The sequence below is a fragment of the Typha angustifolia genome, chromosome 1, assembly GCF_048772165.1.
Source record: "Typha angustifolia cultivar Huaian chromosome 1, ASM4877216v1, whole genome shotgun sequence".
Lineage (NCBI taxonomy): Eukaryota > Viridiplantae > Streptophyta > Magnoliopsida > Poales > Typhaceae > Typha > Typha angustifolia.
Window position 1 is genome coordinate 4,784,051 of NC_133239.1, and position 25,808 is coordinate 4,809,858.

At 35.5% G+C, this 25,808-nt stretch overlaps 2 protein-coding genes across 3 annotated transcripts; one reads left to right on the forward strand and one right to left on the reverse strand.

Moving 5' to 3' along the window:
- Nucleotides 1-384: 384 nt before the first annotated feature.
- On the reverse strand, nucleotides 385-6,008 carry LOC140766191 (uncharacterized). The gene is made up of 8 exons (XM_073105656.1): nucleotides 4,943-6,008; nucleotides 3,971-4,809; nucleotides 3,490-3,781; nucleotides 3,169-3,384; nucleotides 2,306-2,479; nucleotides 1,863-2,057; nucleotides 1,623-1,736; nucleotides 385-782 (listed from the first exon to the last, which is right to left on the reverse strand). Exons 1-8 carry the CDS (start codon nucleotides 5,615-5,617, stop codon nucleotides 474-476), a joined length of 2,814 nt encoding a protein of 937 aa, XP_072961757.1. The 5' UTR covers nucleotides 5,618-6,008; the 3' UTR covers nucleotides 385-473.
- A 5,954-nt stretch (nucleotides 6,009-11,962) lies between these two features.
- On the forward strand, nucleotides 11,963-25,808 carry LOC140765274 (protoporphyrinogen oxidase, mitochondrial). Of its 2 annotated transcripts, XM_073104279.1 has the most exons (19): nucleotides 11,963-12,153; nucleotides 12,243-12,282; nucleotides 14,414-14,549; nucleotides 14,744-14,809; nucleotides 15,774-15,824; nucleotides 15,917-15,973; nucleotides 16,422-16,507; nucleotides 17,519-17,555; nucleotides 17,725-17,790; nucleotides 18,096-18,136; nucleotides 19,063-19,192; nucleotides 20,780-20,968; nucleotides 21,153-21,227; nucleotides 23,054-23,177; nucleotides 23,308-23,416; nucleotides 23,502-23,576; nucleotides 23,755-23,861; nucleotides 24,226-24,370; nucleotides 25,657-25,808. In XM_073104279.1, exons 1-18 carry the CDS (start codon nucleotides 12,006-12,008, stop codon nucleotides 24,330-24,332), a joined length of 1,644 nt encoding a protein of 547 aa, XP_072960380.1. In that variant the 5' UTR covers nucleotides 11,963-12,005; the 3' UTR covers nucleotides 24,333-24,370; nucleotides 25,657-25,808. The 2 variants fall into 2 exon arrangements, with proteins under 2 accessions (XP_072960380.1, XP_072960372.1); XM_073104271.1 differs by lacking the exon at nucleotides 25,657-25,808 and having other exon boundaries at nucleotides 24,226-24,512.

The window sequence follows — 25,808 nt, forward strand, 5'->3', positions numbered from 1 at the left end:
GGTTTTAGCACGGAGGTTGCCAATATTTGTAATTAATGGCTCAAGAACTGCAGGGTTTTTAACTATCTTTTCAAAGGTGACTCTCTAAATTTGTGTTGCTTAAGTAATCTGAGAAGTGAGAATTATCTAGTCACCATTTCAATCTCCATTTTAGTTGCATCCAATCAATTCTGGATCATATATCGGAAAAGTTTTCTTTATTAAGCTTGAAATAATGGAGAAAAAAAAAGAATCTAAACAGAATCTTTTTCAATAGTAGATGAAAGTTTGATTTTAAGATCACATTATTCAGCTCAAAAATGCAAAATATTTCTCAACTTTTGTGTATATTGGTTCAGATAATACTGCTTGTGACTCTAGTATGCTTATTATCAGAAGCTCAGATGTATGAAATTAGATGTACAAATGCCAAAATTTAATTGGTAATATACATATCAAGGAAATAAAGCAAAAAAAGAATATGAAAGTAACGGCTAATTATCACCTCTCCAGACCTCATGCAGAAGCTGGTATCTGATAGCATGTGACCTGCTGCTCTCCTTCAACTTGGCTATGGGGTTTGAATACATATCGGTTATCGACGCTAAAGGTGAATCCAGCTCGACAAGTTCATCGTCGCTGGTATAGGATTTGCGAACCATCGATGATCCACCCTTGAGATGTGGAGTTTGAATGTTCCCAATGACTCTCTCAACTGAAGCAACTGAAGGTGGAGAATAGATCATGGGAGATGCACTGCATGGAATGTTCCTTATACCCTTTTCGTTGCTCTCCAGATGGTCCTGATAGTTGGAGAAAACAAGATAATTTTTGGAAGGATGTAAGGTGAACATAAAGTTATACAAAGATCGATGCTGTTTATCGGAAAATAGTTCCTAATGGCAATGTGACAAAAAGTTGAAAGAACTTGTAGTTTTGGTGTATTAATCTGATAGTTATTTTTAAGTTCCAAGTGGTTGTATCTCCTCTCTGAAAAATCCAATATGAAAATCTCTGTTCTGTAGGCCCTTTAGCTTTCTATCTGAACTAATCTTATATGACTTGGTATTCCTTATCCACTAGATATTCCTACCGATAATTTTTCTTATAAGTCGGTTCTGGTCTCTTTGGTTCCGTTTGCATTATTGTCATCTTATCTTGAATCATTTGTAGTATTCTTACAAGTTCTTTCTGTAATTCATTCTCAGGATGTTCTCATTTATATGACTAGTTCGAAGCTATGCCACTGGCATTCAATCACAGCACAATTTGAAGTCCAATTGATTAAGATATGAACATGACCTTAATATTGACCATTAACAACTAACCGAATTACCTCTTGAAATTTTTATTTTTTTTTATCTTAATTAGTTCTTGGACCAATATTTAGCATCTTTCTTGATATCTATAAGTTTTCCTATGTGGGGATTTTTAAGTCTGTTCTCTTTACATGTCAGAACACCATGGTAAATGATCAAAAAAGAAAGCTGTATTTCCAGTGTATATTTTTGCAAAATGTAATGAAGACACTGTTAATAGAAGGAAGTCAGGAACAATTATGAACTCTTAACTCAAATAAATAGTTCGATACAGTTAACAAATATAGTTAAAGAGAACATGTAAAAGAGCTTGAGAGATCTAACCTCAGATTCCAGTGCTTCGAGCACGTCATCTGGAATAGGATCTGGACAGAACTCATCTGGCAGGAAGCCGTCAAGGATCTGCTTGACAATTGTTGAACTGAATGCTGGACATACCTTGAATAAGCAAATACATGGAAGGAGCAACCAAAAAGGAACAATCATATCAATAAAAACGACGAAAAAAATGGCTGATGAATACTTAAACCGACGAAGAAAAGTTATTTTTATGCCAAAACAAACCTCTTTCCTGATGGTTCTCTCCAAAAGCATGTCCTTTGGGAGCATTAGAAGATCGCTCAATGCATTCAAAAGGTAGAAAGGTTTCATGGATGCAGCAACATCAACTTTGTCATCCTTCTGTGAATTCTCATCTTGAGGTGACTCCTCCTCATCCATACCAAACAGGTCAGCAAGCTTTCTTGACCAGTTGCCAATCTAGCACAAGAGAAGGCAATGAACACTAGAAAAAGGGAATATAGAAACTATGGTCCTTTTTTCATTCAAAAACTTAAAATCAAGTGTCTATGGCTGAATAAGTTACATAGTAACTAGAAAAGGTTTATGTTTTACATGATAGTTTTATTGAAGTTTGATATCGATGCTATGAAGGCGCCTATCAATTTTCATAAAGAGCATATTAGGTTCACATTTTGCTGAAATAAAACTATATCATAATCACTTACAGCATTTTTCAGTTGAGCACCGGCACCAAAGCTTGATTTTCCAGATGGGACAGGGAGAACCTTAAGCTCTGTGATTGGGTCAGACATCGGGTCTGTCGGGATTCCATCATCTGATTCTCGTAAGATAGCGTTAAACATAGCCACGTCAAGTCTTGCCACACATTGTTCCATCACCTGTAAATAAATTGAATATTCTTCAGAAACCACCCATTTAATACCTAAATGATACCGTCGTCACATTTCTGTGAATGTTCCTATTATCTGGATGCATCTTGATCTGTTTCAAATTTACTTGTTTGTAATCTAGCAAAGAAAGAAGTAAAATACAATGCAATGGTAACCTATCTTACTGAATGCAGATATCTTATTAGGAACATTCTCCTATTCTTCGTTATTTGGACGAAAAAAAAAGGTTCCTTCATGGAATACAGTAATATGCTTGATATATATAAATCAAGTAATTAAGTGTAATATTATCAGAAACATACAGGAAGGATGCTAATTATATTCATGCTAACAGACAAGACCAAAGAGTAATGCAAACAGTTTCTTTCAGCAACTACTTATTTTTCAGAAGAAAGGGTAACCGCATAATGTCACGATAAAGAATCGTGTGCTAATTATGGAGCGAGTATTTTCATCCGGCAGACTATGCTACAAGAAATTGCATGAAGTTCTTATACTTCAGCCAGCCTGGGCTATAGAGATGCTAAATCTTAGTGGGACCTGAAGTCAAGCCTTTCAATTCTAAAGAACTAAATAGAGCAACAGATGACCAGCATATTTTGTTACAAGAAGACTTCCAAATAATATTCTTAAGATCTACTGATGAACTTTTAGTGAAGAAAAATGTCTGCACCTACCAATCTAGCCAGCATAGGCAAACACCCACACTCATGACCACCTGCTCTAACAGGGCAAAGCCTCTCAGATGCATCCTTAAAAGCTTTCTTCCAAATTTCTATTGATAAATTAGCCTGCTGTTGATCGCCAACAATTTGTTGCCTTCCATAGATTTTCTTCATGTGTGACTTTCGCTCGCTGCCCTCAGAAGCGGACTGCATATGTGGTGTAAAAGTCTGAAAGCAACAAAAGAATCCAATCATTCGAAAGAAATCCACTTCAGTATTGCTAACTTAATGAGTTCATAATCATGGACATAGTTAAAAAGAAAGGGAGCAAACCTGCCACCATACAGACTCAACAACGCGAGAAAATATCCAGGTTTCGATTTTTTGCAATGCATCTATGAATGTTTTTGCCTCTTCCCACTCATTGAAGTGTTCGGTCAAACCCAACTTTCCTTTCTTGCGACGCACAGCTTCCCATTTTAGTGGAGAATATTTTTTAGTGGGTGCCATTTTAGACCCATTTTCGACAGAGTCATGGGCATCTTTTTTGACAACCTCTGGTTCTTTAGTTGTTTGAGTGATTATTGCTCTCAGCATAACTGAATTTGACAACCAGAAGGTCAATCTGTTTAAGAAGAGCTAAAATTTAATAAAAGTGAAGAGGCAACCTGCATATATATATATATATACATGGTTACTTAGGAAAAGAAGTAGGTATATTATATCATCCATAGCCATGTAAACCTTATGAGCTATAGAATTCAGCTAGCAATACCTAAATGAAATTTAACATAACAAAAGAGAGTTTACATACCTTGGAACATCATTTCCACATGACTTTGCAGCCAAAACTAGTCCTGAAGCAGCACTTCTTGCAGCATTTGCCCTCCTTTCTTTCGACCAATGTTTTAAAGCATGAATATATAGCCTTGAAAGCCTACGAGCTGGTGTGTGGACTTTGTGCGCGGAGCTCCCATGTTCTGAAATTATCGAGTAAAGGCTTATCTCAATGGCAGCAGCTTCTCTCAGCTCGCCTTCGAGCAACTCAACTCTAAGCTCCAAGTCCCGAATTTTGTTAGTCGAAATTTCATTCCTACTAATTCTGATAGGCGGCTTATCTTCACTCAAGCTTATCCTTTCCTGATCATCTGTTCCAGCTTCTGTTGCCAGCTTAATTCCACCACTCTGCGTGTCTTTCTGAATGACGATTTCCTTCACATCTTCCTCATAATGGTCATTCCGTGCTCTGTTCGGCCTCATTGAGAATCTGATATTCCGAGCTCTATCACCCGTCAGCGTGCTATAAACTCTTCCGCCAAGTTTAGATCTCCGATTAGATGCTGATGAATTGAAGTCAGAAGGGAACAATGTTTTAACTGAACTCTCTGAAGCTTGCTTGACAGTAGCATCCGGTGCAACAGAGAGGTTACCAGGACTATCAACTACACTTGGAGCTTCAACCGAACGTTCTTGGAATTCTTCCTTCTTTAACTCTACCCTGTTTAATACCTGATTCTCTACATCCTTATCTGATTCTCTACATCCATTAAGATCTGATGCGGAGATTGGTTGTTCGAAATCCTCTTTTGCAGTCCCAGATTTCAAATTTTCGGTAGTGCCGTTTGGTAGCCCATTTCTTACATCTGATATGTTCTTTAAAACCAATGAGAAAGAATCAAAACTCTACAATTAGATACAGAAAATTGAAATTGGTAAACATTTTAAGTGTTGATTTGAAAATAAAGCGAAAATTACTCCAAGCTCGTAATGATTTCTATGTGAATACCTCATGTTCCTGCTCTCCTTTGATGTTATGACCAGCAAGATCGGCGTTCAAATCCACCGAAGTCGAAGAGATGTCATCGTCGGTGAACGACGCGATCTCCGCCTCCTCGGCGTACTCCTCGGTCATCAACGCCGAAACCGATTCCTTCCCATCCTTATCCACCGACGAGCTGCTCGATTCGTTCCCGTCGAACGGCTGGATCCTCACGTAAACCACCGGCTGCGCCGCGTTCTTGAAGCTCCTCTTGCAGCTCACCGGCGCGGCGACACTCGCCGCTTCCTTGAGAACCCCGTGGTCGGCCAAGTCGATCGCGGCACTCCCCAAATGCTGGCCCTTCGAGGCCTTATTACTCCTAAGCTCGTATAAGTTCAATTCGAGCAAGTTCTTCTGGAATCCACTCGAGCCGTGGCCTTTCGACAACTTGACCTCGATCTTGAACGACTCGTTGAACTCGATCTTCCCTTCTTCGTCTCCGGCGCCGGGCGGCGAAGGGAGCACCGAGCTCGTCGACCCGGAGCTCCGGTCGCCGTTCGCCCACTGGATGACCACTGAACGGGGGTGTTTCTTCGACTCCGGCGCCGGCGCCGGCCATGGCTTGATTTCTTGGATGTGGACGGTGTAATCCACATGGACGGCGGCGTGCTTCTTGTTCTTGGATCGAAGACCCAGCAACATGGTCGGAGGGTGGGAAAAAGACTGGATTTTGATGATTCCGGTGGTATTTTCTCGGCAATGCGATTAAGAATTCAAGGCAAGAGATGGACTTCAAACCGGAAAAACTATATATCTAAATTGACTTAACGAAATAAAAAAAAAAAAAAACCCCTCAAAAAGCGAGCTGCAACGGATTCAGAAAGAAGAACGCCATAGAATTCAAGGAAGGAGAGGTATCACAATGATCATATGATCATAAAGAGTTGAAAAAAAGTCGCCCCCAGCTTAAGATATTTTAATCGTTGGAAAGATTTCTAAAAGGAAGAGCTTTGGGAGAGAGAAATAATTAAAATATTTAGCCGAGTAATAGATTATATCGAAGCTAGAGCTAGCGAATAGCGACATGGAGGATTCTTTTGTCAGGGCCAAAAAAGTTCTCCCTGTTTCAGAGTTGAACGTACTTGCTCACGTTAAAAATATTGTGTCCTTTTTACGAATCAGTACCTACGTTTTGAACTTATTATGGAGAATTCCAGAGTGGAGTTAAAAAGTCTACTGTGAGCCTGTGAAGGCTCAAAAGTGGAGTTGGTGGTGATAAGCGAAAGAACCCCCCCTAATATATTATATTCTTACTTTGGCTAGAATGCCGGGGAGCAACTTAAACCCGCGTAGACGAATAGGATCCGCTGGATTAAGATCAAACGGTAGGAGAGATCGATTTTGACGTCTTTTGGCACGTGAATAGCACTAGTCGTTTAGGTATGTATCAACCGTCCTCGTGGGGCCCACGGGAAAGTTGGACATTTTTTTAATTACATTTACATCCCGTCTCCCGAACTACTATTGTTTTTTTTCATATACCCCCCTGCTGCTGAATTTTTTAGGGAATTTTATATAAATCAGACGCAACATTTTACATATTTTATAATTCACTCCTCGAAAATTTTACACTCCGAGCCTTCATTTTTATCTATAATTTTTATTTAGAAAGTACAAATAAATAAATATTTTATTATATTATATTAAAATATTTTTAAGTACCTAAAATATTATTGTCTTCTTTATCCTCTTATTCTCTCTCATATTTATATCATCCTCATGATGTCATCATGCATAAGCTAAACTTTTGATCTCTAAATCATAGTCGATAGAGATGCTCGACTTTCTCCGTCTTCTTTGGCAAACCCTATTTATGGCAATGATAAATAAGAGGAGGGGGCTAGAGAAAAAGAAGATGATGATAATGTTAGTAACGAAGACTACAACAAAGAGGAGGAGAAGATGAGGAAAAGTGGTAACGACAGCAACAAAACGTGAGAAGGAAGTTATAGAAAGATGAAAAAAATGGTGGAGTGATATAGAGAAGGGGATGCAGGTATCATAGCAATTTAATCAACGTCGGTAAGTTAAAATAATATTAAAGTATTAATAAAATTATAGAAAAAAGGAGGTTTAGGTTATAAAATATTCAAATAGAGGATGTGAATCATAAAATATGTAAAATATAGTATGAGATTTATAATTTTTTTTACTATAAAAAGGTTTAGGAGAGCAAAGTATAATTAACATTTTTTTTTGGGTATTAGGTCTGTTTTTAAAATTTATTAGAGAAATATGTTTCTAAAGCTTCGTAGAAAAGGAGATCATAAAAGACCGCATTTAATTACACTTATGAGATAATAATAACTGATGTGCCGAAACAAATAAATATATTGAGGTTATGTTAGATAACCAATTAACCTAAAAACTTAAGCTATTAAATAATTAATTAATAATATATTTTATATCTTTAACATGCTCCCTTATAAGTCCAACCTTCTATATTGCATAAGAATAGAAAATAATATATATATATTAAATAGGGCTAAAAAAGTTTTGAAGTTCAAACCTATATACAGTTAAAATTTGAGGTCATATTAAAATTAACTCAAAAACTTAAGTTATTACATTACATCCTAACAATAGGTCTAGAGGGAATGGGGAGAAGCATCTTTCTAGACCTCTAAAAATGCCATGTCTTCCTTCTCTTTAGTTGCCTAGTTGACACCAAGACTAGCTTGGCATAGTAGATTATTATAAAGTTGAAAAAGATGGCTTTCATGACCTAATGGGTACTTTTCAAGAGATCATAGCCCTTCCTTTTGCATTTCTCTTTTTCCAATTTCAAACCTCTTGCACTTCGTCCAAGCCTTCTAGGTTTTATGTCTGGAAGGTCAGACCATTGAAAACACCATACTTACTCAAGAACTAGTCCACTCCCTTAAACGCTCCAAGTTGATTGTGTAATTCCTCGTTTCCAAGTTGGATATGATATGACAAACACCTTAGATGTAAAAGTTTCACTAGTAAGAATAGATTATTGCCTTGAGTAAAAGAGAGGAATAGATTATTTTGTAGAGCAAATTTTTTTCTCCACCGCCTAACTAGGGCTTAACCTCATGATCTCGTGTAGGGCTGTCAAGCTCGACGAACGGCTCGGGCTCGGCTTGGCTAAAGCTTGAGTTCAGCTTGGCTCGATCAAAGCTGAGCCGAGTTCGAGTTGCTAAAACCGGCTCAAAATTTATATCAAGCTGAGCCTAAGCTGGAGCCGACTCTCTTAGGCTCGGCTCAATAGGCTTGGTATAAAAGGGTGCCACCTCATCCTTCGTCGTGGTGTACCTCCTCCTCCTTCTCCTTTTTCTTCTTTTTCTTCAGCTGCGCCGCCGTGGTGCCCCTCCTCCTCCTTCTCCTTTTTCTTCTTTTTCTTCTGCTGTGCCGCCGTGGTGCCCCTCCTCCTCCTCCTCCTCCTCCTCCTCCTCCTCCTCCTCCTCCTTCTTCTTCTTCTTCTTCTTCTTCTTCTTCTTCTTCTGCAGCAGCGATGTTGCCTTCTCCTCCTTTAGTAGCGGCAAGTAGCTACGGTGCCTCGCCTCCTCCCCTCCTCCTCCTCCTCCTCCTTCTTCTTCTTTTTCTTTGGCTCGGCTTGGGCTCGATCTAGCTTAGTCTGGCTCTGCTTAATAATAGGTTCATTTCAAGCTCGAGCTTGGTATGACTCGGCTTAGACTCAGCTCGAGTTGAGATTAGCCGAGCCTGAGCCTGAGTAGAGTATTTTATGTACATATTTATTAAATATAAGGTTCAAATTGTAAATAGTAAAAATATAAGATGTAACTTATAATTTCGTTATAAGGCATGGTGTAATATGCAAATTTCTCTAATAATAATATAGCTAAAATATAGTGTTTTATTCGTAATATTCTCTATCATTAATAGCTTTGAATTTAGGAGTGGCTGTTCTATTGGACGCCAAAGACGTGCACGGAAGCTCTCTCGAATATAATTGGAGATTATTCAAATATATTTCTTTACTAACTACAAAATATTCCTTAATATCAAAGGTCAGTCATACATCAAACCGATACTTGGAGTTTATCTTGTGACACTTTATCCTCCATACTATCATCTAATCTACCAATTTTAAAATCTTCTTCAATCCAAATGATATTAATTTGAAATAGATTATAGACGGAATTCAAATATTCTTCTTCTTCTTCTTCTTCTTCTTTTGTTTCCTTCTTTATTTATATTGAGCAATATAATTGGGTTCTTGGTAAGAGGGGTGGAATAATAAACATCTCATGATGTACACCACGATGGTGTCTCATTATTCTTCTCCTTCATTATTTAAAACGCATTGACCTACGATAGTGGATCGCTTATTAATTGGAATCCTATGGGCAGTGATTAAAGTAGTCGTAAGGTGGTGACATGGGGATAGGACTAATTCTAAAAATTTAGAAATATTTGCATATGACGCCCATTCTTTTAATAAAATTAGAGTTTACACCTTATATTTTTAAATTAATTATATTAAACAAATTATAAAAATATACTCATCTAAACTATACTTACCCAACCTATACTAACTCATCCCAACCCAAATAAACTCAATCCAACTAAACCTAACCTACACTAACGACATTTTAGTCATTTAGAACTAAAACATCTCTAAATCTAACCAGTATATTTTTTTTGCACATATTCACTAAATCATATAGCTCGTTTTATAAACCCTAAAAATATAGGGTGTAAATCGTAATTTCACTAAAAGGTAGGGTGTTATATACAAATTTTCTTAAAAATTAAATACAAAATTAGGTGAGTTTCAAATGGGAAACCGATTTTTAAGAATTTTTTTATATAAGTCACTGAATCCATAAGTTTATACTGACATAGTAAAGCTTAGTTAGTCTCGTATTTAAATTTTTATGTGAATTAAACATTAAAAAATGTCTCCTAACTTCATGATGTTATTCCTACTCGGAGGAAAAAAAATTGCAAGACTTGTCTCCATTAGTTGGTTATGAACTTAAAATCTATTATTTAATCTCTTCGACTACGTGAACTCACCGACTACTTATTCTCTTAATTTTGGACTTAAAATATTTTGATAGGTCTAAAAAATATATATTTTTATATATTTTAGTAACATATGAACCTAATAGGATTCAAATTTAGGACTTTGAAAAGCTAAAAAGTCAATTAAGAGAGTTATATATATATATATATATATATATATATAGTAGCCACTGATGAAAGACTTTTGATCCAAAGACTAACATGGGTTATTGAACTTGTTCAGGCCCAGTTCACCTACTAAGATTAAGAGATATATAATGTTGGAAAAGAATATTTATTGCAAACAACTACTTCTATATATGCATATATAAGATAAAAGATTATGGCAGTCTGGAATAAAGAAAGAAGTACACTAAAGCAGTCTACACTCTCTCTCTATATATACAAATATGAACTAGGCGAATGCAAGCGAGTTAGGTTTAGCTCGAGCTCGAGCTTGAGTCAAGTTGGTTGATGAATGGTTTAAAGATTAAGTTAACATGTTAATGAGCCGGCTTGAGTTTGACTCAGTTTCGAGCTCAACTAAGCCTGGTTCAAACAGAATCATAGCAACAATTGGCAAGCAGTAGTGCAATACCTATCGGTAGCGATTCGAGCTCGAGCTATATACAAGCTAATTGGTTACCCCTTATTAAAAAATCTTAGATGGGTTTCCGAATATTTCGGAGTAATTGATTAAACTATTTTTTGTGAGGGTGATTTGCATTTTAAGTCGGCTGTTTTGTACTCATATTATAATTTGATATAACAAAAAACATTATCAAAAGAATATCTAACTAAATTGCTTATTTTAATAGTAAATTGTTTTATTAAAATTAATTTTTTTTAAAGTTAGAAAAAATAGGTAACCATTATAACCTATTAGGTCGGGTGCCTATTAACTGATAAAAGTTATGATTCAATTCCTCCGTAAATTTTAGGGCTGATATTTGATAAATTTTACACTGCTAACATCTTTTTGTATGACTTACAATTAGCCTATAGGATATGGATCATGATCTATCAAAAAAATAAGAAGGAAATTATGGAAACTCACCTATTTGTCTAGTAATAAGTTTGGAAAACAAACCTATTTAGAAGAAAAGGAGAATTCTTCTTTAGCCCTATTTTGGAGTTTTTGACTGTTTTAAGTTGACCCTAACTATTTATATATGTATAATTCATTTTGAAAATTAAATACCAGACAATGTGTGTTTGAAAATCACTGAACCAAAATATGACGAGAAAATAACTTATATCAAATCCTCTAAAATGTTTACCGAGTTTTAAAAATAAATTTTTATTTAAGTTATTTTTTGATTCAATAACTTTCAAATATAAGTCACCGACTAGATCAGTTACTTATATTAAGTTTAAGAAAATTTTCTTTCAGACATAACAATTTTTCCTAAAGAATTTCAGCAACTTAAATTTAAAAATCGTATTTAAACATATTTAGTCTCGTATTTAAGTTTTAAATAAATTTTACTAGATACAATTAAATAAATATTTCAAAGGGTTAGTTTGGTTAATATAAAAGAGAAATTTACATATAACAAAATTACATATTACACGTTATATTTTTATTGTTTACAAATCGACTCTTATAATTTAACAAATATGTATAAAAATATCCTTGATTAGATTTGAATTAACACAATAAGAATATACCGTTAAGTAGAGATATTTTATTTTTAAAATAACTAAAATACTCTTGGTATGACTTAGTTGAGAGTATTTTCATAATTATTTTAGTATAATTTACTTAACCCAGATGTCTGATTAAGTTTATGTAACAGATCTAGCAACATGGTGTGTTATGCACATATTCGCCAAATTATAAAGCTAAATTTATAAATAGTAAAAATATAAGGTGTGGATCATAATTTTATTAAAATACTGGGTGTTATATGTAAATTTCCTAAAAGAAAAATTAACTCTTTATTTTGAGTTTTGACCCGCCACCTGTATCGCTCTTGAACTGCTGTAGTATTACGCCCAAAACAACTGGCGGTAATGCTCGCAACCGTGGCCCATGTCCTCGCACATCCTCCTCCCATGTACCGCGCCATCGAATACTAATTCGCGGACGGCTTCTCATCCCTCCGCACCTAATCGTCGTCTTCGGATAGTCCGGGCTCTTATCCGGCCCGCCATGTCCTCCTCCGATAACGTACCCCGTGGTGAGTCCGCCCCCATTCGTCGACCCCTTAATCCCGGTCTTCTCTCGCTCACATCGTGAACTAATCTTGGAGTTCTTTTGGTTTCTCAGGTCCGATCAGGTCGGTGGCAGTTGTTGGTGGTGGAGTTAGGTAACCTATCCTGATTTTGGTGTCTTTGTTCATTCTTGGTGCATCTCAGGGTTTTCAGTTTGGTATATCTATGGGTTTGTATACGTAGAAAGGTAATGAAGGAGTTTTTTCGGAATTCATGTTCTTAAGTGAACATTCAGTTATTCGTGGCTATAATCTACGATTCCTGACATACTTCTGTGGAGTGATACTCAAATCAGGGTAAACTTAGTTCTTGAAACTCTAGTGTATGACCGTGCACCATAATTTTGACCAATGTGGTTTCTAAGGATCTTGGGTGCTTCTTATCTTGTTTAAATTGCTATGACCTATTACTTACACTTTGTTGAGGGTTCCTTTTGTTATTTCAGGCACATTACAGTTAGTGCTTAAGTTTGGCGAAAGGGTTATCTTCTCAGATATTTCTTTTATTTCCTAGCATTTTATGCAATTTTTTAATTGAGCATAATTCAATAGTGTTGTGCTCTGATACTAATTTGTTGTGCTTTGATATTAAATTGTTGTGCTAAATGCTAAATGAGTGGAATAAGGCATAAGTGATTTCAAACAACCACAAACCAATCCAAATAGAATAGCAAAAGATTAGGATAAACCAAATATTAGCAAAGCTAATGTTAATACCAAATGGGAGATCCTCTATCAAGATGCTAAGCATAGAGATCTTCTAATACCCAAGCTAATCACTAATAAGAACTCCAAAACATGCAAGCCACAATAGAGAGAGATAAGATTTATGTGGTTTGGCGATGTGCCTAGTATAAAGAGTTTTCTCAACTCTAATCTCACTCAATGCAATGGTGGCTCCTCTCTTAATTTTCTCTCTTACAAAATGCCCATACACGCAAACCCTAAAACCCCAATTAGTTATTTATAGGGATGACTTGGAGGAGAAGCGTCGGTCGTTCGAACGGGTTAATGATATTTGAATGCCTGTGCACAGCTGCTAACCCATTTCGCAGAAATGTTCGAACGGGTGGATGTTCCATGCACCATTGAAAACTCGTTCGAACGCCTTTCAAACACTGGCCCCTTTTAAATTCTCGGGTTATCGAACATCTGAATGTCATTTTGAACGCCTCCATCTTGTTTAAACGGAGGTAAACGTCGTTCAAACGCTGACGCATAAAATTGGAACGACAACAATCTACAACAAACCCGTTCGAATGTCGTTAACCCGTTCGAACGGTTTTTATTATTCGAGCCAATTTTCAACAATTCTTCATTTTGGCGAGAACTTCAAGACTTCAAACAAAATTCTTTCCACTACTGCAAAGTGATAGCAAATTCTAAAATGCACTGCCTGCAAATTTGCTTCGAAAGATGCCAAATCCAAACATTCAAGTATTGCAAAACTATCAAATAAACTTTAAATGGTCTTCATCATTGCAAAGTGTATGCACTACTCAAAAACCCGAATGCAACCAACTATGTTGAAACTTTGAAAATGTTAAACAAACTTTCTCCACCATTGCAAAGTAATTGAAAATTTTAAAATGCACTGCTGCAAATTTGCGTCTAAAGACGCCAAATTCAAAACAATCAAATATTGCAAGAATTTTAAAGAGCTTCTAATGGTCTCCACCATTGCAAAGTTCGTATGCACCACCTCAAATCTGAAAACAATCAACTATGGTAAGATTACAAATATGCCAAACAAGTTGTCTTCATTAATGCAGAATGAGTGAGTGCACCACGCTAATTTTAAATAATCAAATATGTAAATAATTGATCAAGTCCAAGCAATGTTGGACCTTGACCCCAGTTACAACTGTTTTGTCGTCATGAACAACCAAAAGTGCATATGCCATATCAGTATACCATGCAAACTTTTGAGTCTTCATTCTCGGTCTACTAACTACAATTGATTTTCTTTTCTGCAAAAATTTTAAGTTGAGGTCTCCTCTTTATGAAAACTTGAGTCTTCTATATCCAAATTACTTGCCTTGTTTGACTTTAGTAGAGCCACAGTGATTTCAATCTCCATTTGATGTGAAAAGTCTTTGCTTATGCCATTCTCCAAACACCCGTTAACTCGTTTGAATGGTTTTCTTGATTCGAACAAATTTTCAACAAATAGTGTAGGGGGTTAAAACCTTGTCATACTCGTGATGGCGCTTGTTTCATCTTGCAGTGGGCTTGCTGCCGCTTATAAGTTAAAGTCAAATGGTGTGAAGGTCACAGTCTTTGAAGCCAATGAAAGAGCTGGAGGGAAAATAAGGAGCAATTGTGAGAGTGGTCTTATATGGGATGAAGGGGCAAACACAATGGTGCGCACATTAGTGCATAACTGCATATCATTGTCATGTTTTTTTTTCCAATTTATTGCCTTAGTTGCTGACACCATGCTGGATCAGGATTTTATTTGTTAAAACTAAAGGGTGTCAACATATTTAGAATGCCATATACTGGATGAAGCTAATTACGCAACACTTCTTGCCTAAATGCATCTAATTATGTGCAGACAGAAAGTGAAAGTGATGTCGGGAAATTGCTGGATGACCTTGGACTTCGAGACAAACAACAGTTTGTATGTGCTAATTTTGTCTGTATGCGAAGAACTGGCTTTCTAATTTCCTTTCATACTATGCATGCTATTTTTCTTGCACTTATTCAATGCCACTCATCCTCTTTCATGATTTAATCTATTATAAGATCAACTAACTTCCCGATCATTCCTGCATTGCTTCTTTAGTTTGCAAATAGAATTGTGACTTGTAATAGAGCTTCTTGAATGACATTTACCCGTACGAAAATAATTCCATAATCTTGAAAGGAGAAGAAGAATAGGAATCATGATTAATACTGGCTTATAAGTACCTTTAATATTCTGACATTGATATACATGACAATAGATTCTTTTATCAGACATAGAATTTAGGAAATTTCAATAGTATTAACGAGGTGCTTTGAGTTTATAGTTGGCAGAATTGCCAACCATGCTCCACAGAGTGATTCCGGAATTTTGTTCTTGTAAGAGACTCAGCTGCTTTTTCCTGCTCGGGTTACTCTAGTGAAGCAGGCCACATTTCTCCATGGAAAAAGAGGGCTACCTTTGTCAGAAAAATCTTAACCTCTGTTGTTATTTTAGGAGGTACGATTAATGGATTTGTTGGAGGTTGAGATTAGGTTTTATGCAGCAACGGCTGTCTTCTAAATTTCTAATGATTTGTAGATCGATTTCTCTTATTTGTCATATGTATATGGATATCACATGGAATATATTGGACCATTGGTAATGAATGCTTACTTATTTTGATGGATATATTGTGAGTTGTGCTAATATAAACTACCACATGCTAGAACAGTTTTTAACCAGCTATAATTCAAAATTTTCTGTCTCTTAGTTTATGGAAGTGGTTTTTTAGATGATTTGGGAGTCGTAGACAAGATCTCTATTGCTTCTTATTTTCAAAACATAGTAGCTTTACATATCAAAAATTTTAAGTTGATCACATAATGTGACTGACTGGCCTACATGTAATTTGTGACAGCCTATATCTCAAGACAAGCGTTATGTAGTGAGGAACGGAAAGCCAGTTTTGGTAATCAAGTTTCTTATAGACAATGTGGATTTGCTATTTGTACTGCATGCTATTGTACTCACTTTTGACATCCTGCTGTCTTGGCACATCAGATTCCATCAAATCCCATTGCGTTGATTAAGAGTAACATCCTTTCTGCACAATCGAAGGTCTGTTCTGCCTTTCTTGCTGTATGCTTTTCAGGTAACTTGCCTGTTTGATGGCGTGCTAACTATTTGGAGATTAACAAAAAAGTTTCACAACAAATCAGTACTCTGTCAAACACCAGGCTTGTCAAATAGTTCTATAACTGCACTGCAAAGCTAATCTCCTTGTTGCTGCCAATTATCATTGTTATCTAAAACTTAGGATGCCCAGATATCATGTGGGTCGCACAGTTTTAACCTTTATACTGAAAGACAATCATTTATGCTTAATTTTTTCCTCATGTGCATGGAGCCTAGCCTTTGAAGCACATTATGGTGCATCAGTTATCTGCCGATGATGAAACATTGCAGATATCTTAGAAATACCTTCTCATTTAAATTGTTCAACTACTATAGAGTTTTAGAATATTGTGCATCTTCCGGTCAGTAAAAGTTCTTGTCATACTCGCAGTTAAAATTATTTATGGAACCACTTCTAGTGAAGCACTCTGGCACGAAGAGCTCCACACAAGTGTCTGATGAATTTTTGTATGAGAGGTACTCATATTTATATTTACTCCTTTCCCTTTTTAATCACTATACTTCAACGTCAAATTAACTAACTCATGTAGGTTATTATGGTTGTGTTTTGCTTCAATAGTTACAGATGTTGGCATTGCTCTTATATGTTAGCCTAAGGTTCACAATCATGATATCATCATCTAGTAGTATAATTTAGTCTAATTGAGTTTTAGAGTCCAAATTGATGGAAATAAGTTACCAATAATCATTCAAGACAGGTGCCTCCAGTTTTGATAACATTATAAGGAGTGGACTAGTAGAAGCATGAATAGGAAGATCAAATAGAGTAGGAGACTAGCTGGTAAAGCAAGAGAAGCTCAAATGCAAGCTTGTAGGAATAGAAATTATAGAATATCAGAAGAAGAAGGAAACTAACTTTTCTGAGAAAATCTAGCAAGATAAAATCTTAAAACACATAGTAGGCATGCAACTGAATATCCTTCCAATCTTGGATTACCCTAAATGGGCTCTTTTGTTTCAAAAAGCAATCAATGTACTTCCTCTATGCTGGTAAAGTTGCATGTATCTTGGCATCCATATACCTTGCGCATGATCTGCTTATGGAATACCTGCAAATGAAGATTGTTAAAATTGTTCTACCAGAAATTCTAGATACTAATTTTAGATCAAAGCCTGAGAATCTAATAATATAACATAGTTCAAGAAAACAAATATGACTCTTATTGAAAATAAATTGGAGATTATATTAAAATATTCTCTGTGAAAACCAGTATTATTTTGACTTTTGATTAGCAATTATTTACCTTTAGCATAGAATATGAACTGGTAGAGTGGGTACATTTTCTTAATCATAAACATGTTGAGCTGTAATTAGAGATCGATGACTATTCCTCCTCGCAATCATTGTGTTGACACAGTTTTGGATATACTTGCATTCATGTGCATAACAAAAGTTGTAGTTTTCTTGAACACTAAAAACTTACAAAACATTTGGTTTGTTTTCAAGCATTTGTTCATCTTTTGCAGTGTTGGGAAGTTCTTTGAGCGTCACTTTGGAAAAGAGGTGTGTTGTAATTCTTCCATATTTTGCTTGGAGCTGAATTAATTATACTTTACTCTTCTAATATCTTCCTTGCTATCTTTTAAAAAAAATCATTTAATGGCATGGTTCATAATTTGAAAATTAAACTTCCTGCACTTGTAATCAGAAGCAGCTTTTGAATCAATTATAGGTTGTTGATTATCTTGTTGACCCTTTTGTGGCTGGAACCAGTGGTGGAGATCCAGAATCACTATCTGTGAGTATTATCTCCTTTCTATCTGAAAGAGCTATTTCTTATGTTACAGTTATAACTCTTAATCTGAATTTAGTAGTTCTATATTTCTAGCATGAATATAATCTAATGAAGTAAACAGGGTTAGTACTTAGTCATTCTAGGATTTCTAGACTCTGCAAAGTGCAAACTCTTCCTGATCCAGACTTTACTATGCTAATGCTAATGTTTGGTTAATATTTGGTTTCTTGTGTAACCTTTTCTGACTTAGATCTGTTGTAGAATTCTATATTACCTTCTTATAGTAACTCATCTATTGAATCATACAGATGCGTCATGCATTTCCAGAGTTATGGGATCTAGAAAGAAAGTAAGTTTCTGAACACAAATTTTCTTCTAATTTCATTACTGCATGCACTAAAATTCACTACTTTGGTTTTTTGCTTAACAGAAAGAATCAAAGGACAGTCAAAACTTCTGATTTGCTTCATTGAGAGTCTTAGTATCTGTTTTGGCATGTTATTCTTGAAAGATTGATTAGTTATTTTCTTGATTTAATTCTACTTATTGGGGTGTATCTAGCTTTAGTAATTATCTCTACATGCTCAAGGAAATGAAGAATTGCTGTATATTTTTTCTTATTAATGACTTTATTTTCAGGATGTCCTTGTTTGATAGGTGTCTAAAAGTTTAGCAGTCTGTGACTATATAGAATACCTAGCCATCTCACTTTCCTCCTTTCTTTGAGCTCAACACCTCCTGATGATCTTTCCTTTATAATTTTTCTACAATTCTAGCTAAGCTTTCTTCTGATCAATCGAGCAAGGTTTCTGGATGGGATTTGTCCATCCTTGCTTCATCTAGATTTCATTGAACCTTCCAATTTCATTCTCTTTTGGTACTATTTACTTAAGGTTGGAAATGGGAGTGGATTAGGCTAAATTTATGAAATGTCAAAAATATGATCTGATGATTCATGCAGCACTAAATAAACCACATTCTCTTTGCACTGGAGATATTGAGTTGTTTTTGGATGTACACTAACACTACATGAGTTCTAGACCCAGATTCAGGATTCACCTGACAGGTGATTGTTGTGATCCTTATGATCTAAACCTGACAATTTGGAATCAGTTGGTGGGTTGGAGGGGCTCGGTTCCATTGTAACTACTGTAATTACCTTTTCCAAGCAGTAGACGTGAAGATATAGTATTATGGAAACTAAATGGCAGAATGTTATTTTGTTTTATTGTGTGCTCAATTCTAATGTATAGTATGTTCTGTCAATGTTATCAGGTTTGGTTCCATCTTTATTGGTGCCATCTGTTCAAAAGTTACTAGTAAAAACAAGGACAACAGGGTGGGCAACTCTTCAGTGAAGAAAAGAAATAAACGTGCTTCATTTTCATTTTATGGTGGGATGCAGGTAAACCATTATGAAGTTCATGCTTGAATTCATTTATCTAGTTTGGCTTTTTTCCATATCATTTAAAGCCAGCTCATTTTAGGCAGCACCATTAGTTAACAGATTATTCCAGTTGACGATGCACACATACTTCATATCTCTCCATGCATTTCAAACTTAAAGAGAAGAAAATATTACCCTATAGGATGGTTTTATAGAGAATCTAAGTCTCATTGGCACTAGGTTGTGTTGGTGGCCTATTGGAACAAAAATGCCATGTGGTACATTGTCATTCAACACAGACATGTTGACAATGATTGACAAGGAAGGGATAGACCAAGAGATGGAGAGGTAGGGAGGGAAGGAGAAGGAAAGAGACTATGAAAGAATACGATCTACTAGCTGCCACCACTTCCTTCACCATCTGATGTCGTTGCCATCCTTGTGATGCATGAGGAACTAAAAACCTGCTAATGTATAGTTACTCACAGGTCACAACATCTGTCATGGACTCATGGTCATTTTAATGTTTGGTTCTTGCAATTGTAACAGCTTTACAGTAGCTTGTGGATCATTATTTTTTCATCGTGACTTGCGGCTGCAATCAGCAGGCATATCCTGTAGTCTCTCTTCCTTCCTTTCTCCTTTCTCTCTATGTGGTTTTGCTGCATGATAGGAAATTTTGTGCTGGCAAGCTTCTGGCACAAGTATGAGTGCGAGGCAGCACATATATCCTTGACTAAAGCAAAACAGAATGAAAGGTAAATTCAACATTCTAGTGTGTCTTGTAAGAACGGGAAAAGATAATAAAGAATGTAACATTTGGAATAGCCTGGAAATGTTTAGGAACAAAAAGAAGCTGGTTTCGTTAGAGAACTTAAGTCGGTTTTTAGTATATCTGTTCGCATATTGAATCTTTGAAGGAAAGGTTCTCAGTCTGTGTGTAAGTGAGTTTATAAAAAGTGAACCACTTAACCTATATGATAGTAAAGCAATTGTGAAGATTCTTGAACAAATTGATGTTTACCTTTCTGTGATCAAAATGTTACTCCAGTAAACAGATTATGGAGTAATGAGACTTTTGTTTCTTGCAAAGGGAAGGATCTCAGGATAGTTCTATTGTTAAAAGAAGAGACCTTTTCTTCTTCTTTTCTTTGGTTGAAAGAGGTGATAAATAATTTAATGATGTCCCACTAAATTCCAATGCGTAGGATTTGAACATAAAAACTCTCATGTAATATGAGCCTTTTTAACCAATTCAGCCTATCCTATTGGTATCTGTGGTGCTCTTCTTAACGGAGTCCATTAAGTGAAATTTTCAACAATGATAGTTTAGAATGGGTCATGAAACTATGATAGTAAATCATGCAAAGTTCAAAATTTTAGTAATTATCATGTTTATTTCTGCAGCTCAGAGTCACTTGTAAGACAAATGGAGGCGTCAATATTAAGTCCTTTTTAATATCTTCTATGCTATATTAAGTATTAACTCATTTCATTTGAAGTTTCATGTTGCTATTATCTTTGACCTATGGTGGTGTTGACTCATCCTAATACTCCTAGTAGTATCTAACTTGATGTATGTCTGCATTATCTCATGCTCTGCAGGCACTCACAGACTCACTGTGTAATGAGGTTGGAAGTGATAATTTGAAATTGAATTCGAAAGTGCTATCATTATCATATGACTATGACAGAGGATCTCCATTTAATGGTTGGGCAATTTCTTTTTCTGCACACGATAGAAAAAATAAGGAGGTTGCAAAGAATCAATCATTTGATGCAGTTATAATGACGGTAAGAAAAGCTTGTTACTAAGGTGACATTCTCAACTCATTAGATCCAGAAGTAATCAAGTACCTATCTTTTTGAGTTCTGTATGTTAGACATTCTTCTTATTACGACAAGAACAGATAGCAAGCCTTTCTTCTTAACAAACTTACTCAAATATCACTTTATGTACTGTCTCGTCTTTTTTCAGGCTCCACTTTCCAATGTTCAGGAGATGAATTTCAGGAAAAGCGGATCTCCTTTTGTGCTAGACTTTCTTCCTAAGGCCAGTATTTTGAGTTCTTAATAATTGATAAGATAATTTAGCATTTATTATTGCTAATAGATGTACATGATATTGGATACATGAATTTAAATGACATATATGTATGTTCTATGCATTTGCATCAGAGACTGTACATATACAACCTATCCCTATTCATGGACTAATTTATCATATATTGGCAATGCCCAATCACTTAACCCTCAAGATTGTGAGGTTAAAACAGTCCCTTTCTTTTATAAAGATGATACCATTCATCAGCTATCTACAAATGTATGGCAACTGGTCAGTGATACAGTTATTCTTCTGGCTGATTATTTGCCAGACTACTACTGCATCTCAACAGCATGATTTTCAGGTTGCATAAGAGCTGTTCTCGCAAATTTGTCTAGATCAAGGGCTCTAAACTGTTGATGGCAGTTGGGAATTGATTTGCCTAATTCACTCCTAAATTATTTGGGATACCCTTTCATTATTTCCACTATTTTTATTTTAGAATTGGGGAGCTAGTGAGCTACCTATCATATTGACTATTAAGCATTCCTTCTTGCTGTTAGGTATTTAATGGATTTCTCATCACCTCAATTTTTGGTTCCAGGTTAATTGGTTTTCCATCTCTCAAATTCTTCAATTTCCTTCCTGTATCTCTACCATATTCATTGCATTCTCTTTAAATTCTCTTGACAATTCCCTCTATTTCCTCCCAAATAATCATGTGAAACTATTATGATCCTCTTTAATTAGCCATTCGCTGCTAACATGGTTTGTTTAACTGCACAGTTTACTTAGTAAGCCATGGTATGCTTTTAGTTGCAAAAAAGTGTTATCTACTGGAAATTCTTAGATTTCAACTGGTCCTTCATTTTTGTTTTCATTTGTCATTGTGCCTGATCATTTATTAGGTTTTAATGTGAATAAATTCTATTTTCTTTATAAATATTGAAGCAAGTGTATGTACTATCCTCAGAGGAATAAGAAGTAAGAAGCAAGTTCATTGATTATTATATTCTCCCAAGTCCTATGGAATTCAGGCTTATTTAAACACCTATTTTGGTAGGAATGCAATAGATCAACAGTGAAAAGTGAAGGGCATTGATGGTATTAGCATACATTGTCTGAAGTCTAAACTGACCATTTTTCTGGCTTTAAGTCACGAAAGGAGTATTAAAGGAATCAACAAACTATGATGATTAATTTTAGTAATATAACCTGCCAACCCTGGTATATTCGGCATTCGTGCTCCAGAACTATCGTGCATTTGACTTGCGACCGTGGACAAGACCTCCATTCTCCATTAGATTCCAGCTTACATTCTTCAAGGATGTAACAACTCTGAATATATTGTGGACATTCAATCCACTGCCAGAACCTAAGAAAAGAATCCTGATGCCAAATATGGTGCTGTTCCAACTTTTTTCTCTGGATTTTGTTCCACATATATTTGGAATATGTTGATCTTTGTTCCACAGATAGGTGGAGCAAGTGTTGTGTTGCACTTTGAATGCAATTTAGTATGCATTCATCAAGAACCACATTGAGGCACTATAATTGCATTAGTATGTAAGTTTGTTTAAATATATAGACATTTAAAAGCTTAAAAGGAAAACCAAGATATAACCATCATCATCCAATCCTTGTCCTTGAATTACTGTTATAGTTTGAGAACAATTAATGTTTGGGTGATAAAAGTTCTACCATTGCTTCTCAACCTGCATATCAACCCTCTAAATTTTGTTGCAAAAAAGAAGCAATACTTTCAGTAGAATTACATGCTAAGTACAGATGCTGGATGGGGGAAGTACACTGATCCGTATCCAATAACACTGCAGGTTAATTATCTGCCCTTATCTGTCATTATCACCTCATTTAAGAAGGAAAATGTCAGAAGACCTCTGGAAGGATTTGGAGTTCTAGTGCCTTCTAAAGAGCAAGAAAATGGTCTGAAAACTCTTGGTAAGTCATCTTGGATATTGGCATAAAATCAACTAATAAAAAAGAAAATTACTTGTATTTTGGATGTTGCATTTAGCATTTATACTATATTACAATCTGTTTGTCATACATATTTATGTTTGTCATGTAGGCACTCTCTTTTCTTCAATGATGTTTCCTGAACGAGCTCCCAAGGATCAGTATCTATATACAACATTTATTGGAGGAAGTCGAAATAGGGATCTAGCAGGAGCTCCTCTGTATGGAAAATTTATTCAAATATGTACATTGTGCTTGTTATTTTGTTCAGGCCAGTTCTCATAGATAGCAACATCTCATTTTCAGAGACATGTTGAAACAAATTGTGACCTCCGATCTTAAAAAGCTATTGGATGCAGAGGGACAACCAACTTTTGTGAAGTAAGGATTCATCATAACATTTCTTCCCATCATAGGACAATGAATTATAGAATTTCAAGTTTTTGTCCTTAAGTATTTCTTTTTTTATCTAACCATTTCACTTTTGTTCTTTCAGAATTTGTCATGCTATTCTCTTACTGTTGCTTACTCATGCAAATTTAACTGCAATAAAATGCAGGCATGTTTACTGGAAAAATGCTTTTCCCTTGTACGGTCACGACTATGATTTAGTTTTGAAAGCTATAGAAAAGATGGAGAAAAATCTTCCAGGTTTCTTCTATGCAGGCAAGTCAATAAAATAAACCTTTCTGTTTTACCTGGTGAAAATAATGTTGAATATGCTGTGATACCTTATGTTCTGTGTTTATCTTCTTTTTTTCAATTGACTTAAACAATATAGATTCATACCATGACTCTGCATGTGTATAGTATCAATAGACTACTAAATGTAGTTCTAACGGAGATATTGAATGCAGAGAACTAATTTCAATGTCAATTGTGAAGAAATGCTTTGAATATTCTCTGCAGTCAATGTAACACAACGCTTTTCGTACCACAAATACTGATAATTCCTATATTTCTTTTTCCCCTATTCTCACAGTTGTTGAATATTATGGTTCAGTGTCAGTAGTTGCTTGTTAATTTACAGGTAATCACAAGGATGGACTGTCAGTTGGGAAGTCTATCACTTCAGGATGCAAAGCAGCAGAGGATGTAATTTCGTATCTTGGATCTTGTATTGAGCAAGATGCTTGATTTTACATGGTAGGCAAGTGATAGTTCTCCAATTAATGGTAGGTGAACTGGGTAACACCACAATTTATTGTTGGTTCAAATGTATCAGCTTTTTATAATCTCTTTCGCCTTCAATTTCTGCATCTTACGTTGACGAGTCCCTTTAACCAATAGATAAAATGATACAGCACCTCTCGCTAATTCTTGGGATTAGTATCTTAGAATTGCAAACTGTTGATCTAAAGATCAGGCTTCAGCATCTTTTAATTCATCTTCTTCCTGAATGCAATGCTATCTTCTATTTAAGAAATCTGTTTTCTTTTTCATTTTTTTCTAGTACCAAGAGTAATTTACCATGGAGCTGTAATGTGCTCCTAACTTTCTGGTGGATAATTTCCTGCAAAGCCCATTTTAAAGCTAAGATGGGCCTTAATTCCATATGTGTATATTAGGATGTAATCTTTATTAGTGTTTATGCCAGGTGAAATCAACCTTGTCTTATAGCTGGTCTTCAGATGCTGCAAGTGGGATAATTACAGGATCTAGGGAAGTTGCAAATATACTTTCATGAGGACAATTTAACCCATAAATATCTTGCCATAAACCCTTAAACGTAGATAACAGATGGGTAGTTTTGTTACTTAATAAATGTCAGTGGTTGAGTTAAAATAATACTCAAGAGTAAGTAATAAATGTCTAAAACGCAAGGTGTTAAACGACAATAAACGCTAAAGAGTATAAAATATAGTCATTGCTCAACAATGGCAGAGATTTTGAAGTAATCCAGCCTGAGCATCAGTAGGGAGTCTTCCCTCAGAGGACTTCACATAAAGGGAGCTTTCCACGTTTTGCACGACTATTTATTCTAAGGTTGTTATTGTAGTTACGTAAGTGTCAGTAGCTTCAATTAAGAAGATGAAGACTTCTTTGATAGGGAGTAAATATACTGCATGTTTCGAGGAGGACACATGCTTAAGTCGGCAACGATATATATATATCCAGCCTTGCCTATAATACTCTAGCAGTACTTCATGTTGCACTAAGCTACTAGAATTTTATATCAGAAACAAAATTTCCAGAATTTTCATTTCATTTTGGATCCAGATTATTTGAACTTCTGAGTGCATCTAGCATAGAACTTCTTTTTTTATAAGCCCTGGAAGTATATTTGACTTAAATGAGTAGATTTTTCTTTTTCTTTTTGGGTTAAAAATCAACTGATAAGGTAGTCTGTCTCTCTGATACTGTGTTAATTCACCGATTATCTAAAAGCTAATGTCATTTTTTTATCTTTGATATTCCAACAATAATTCCTTTTGAGAGAATTATGATGATCTAAATGCAGTTGAAAACCAAGCAAATCTAGGTCACCAGATGGGTCTGCACCCATTCCCAACTTTTCTCCACCATATCATCGCCAATAGTATATCCAATTCAGCACCAAGTTGCTTCTTGATTTGTTCATTGTCTTCAGTCAATCAGAAAGTATTTTTCAAT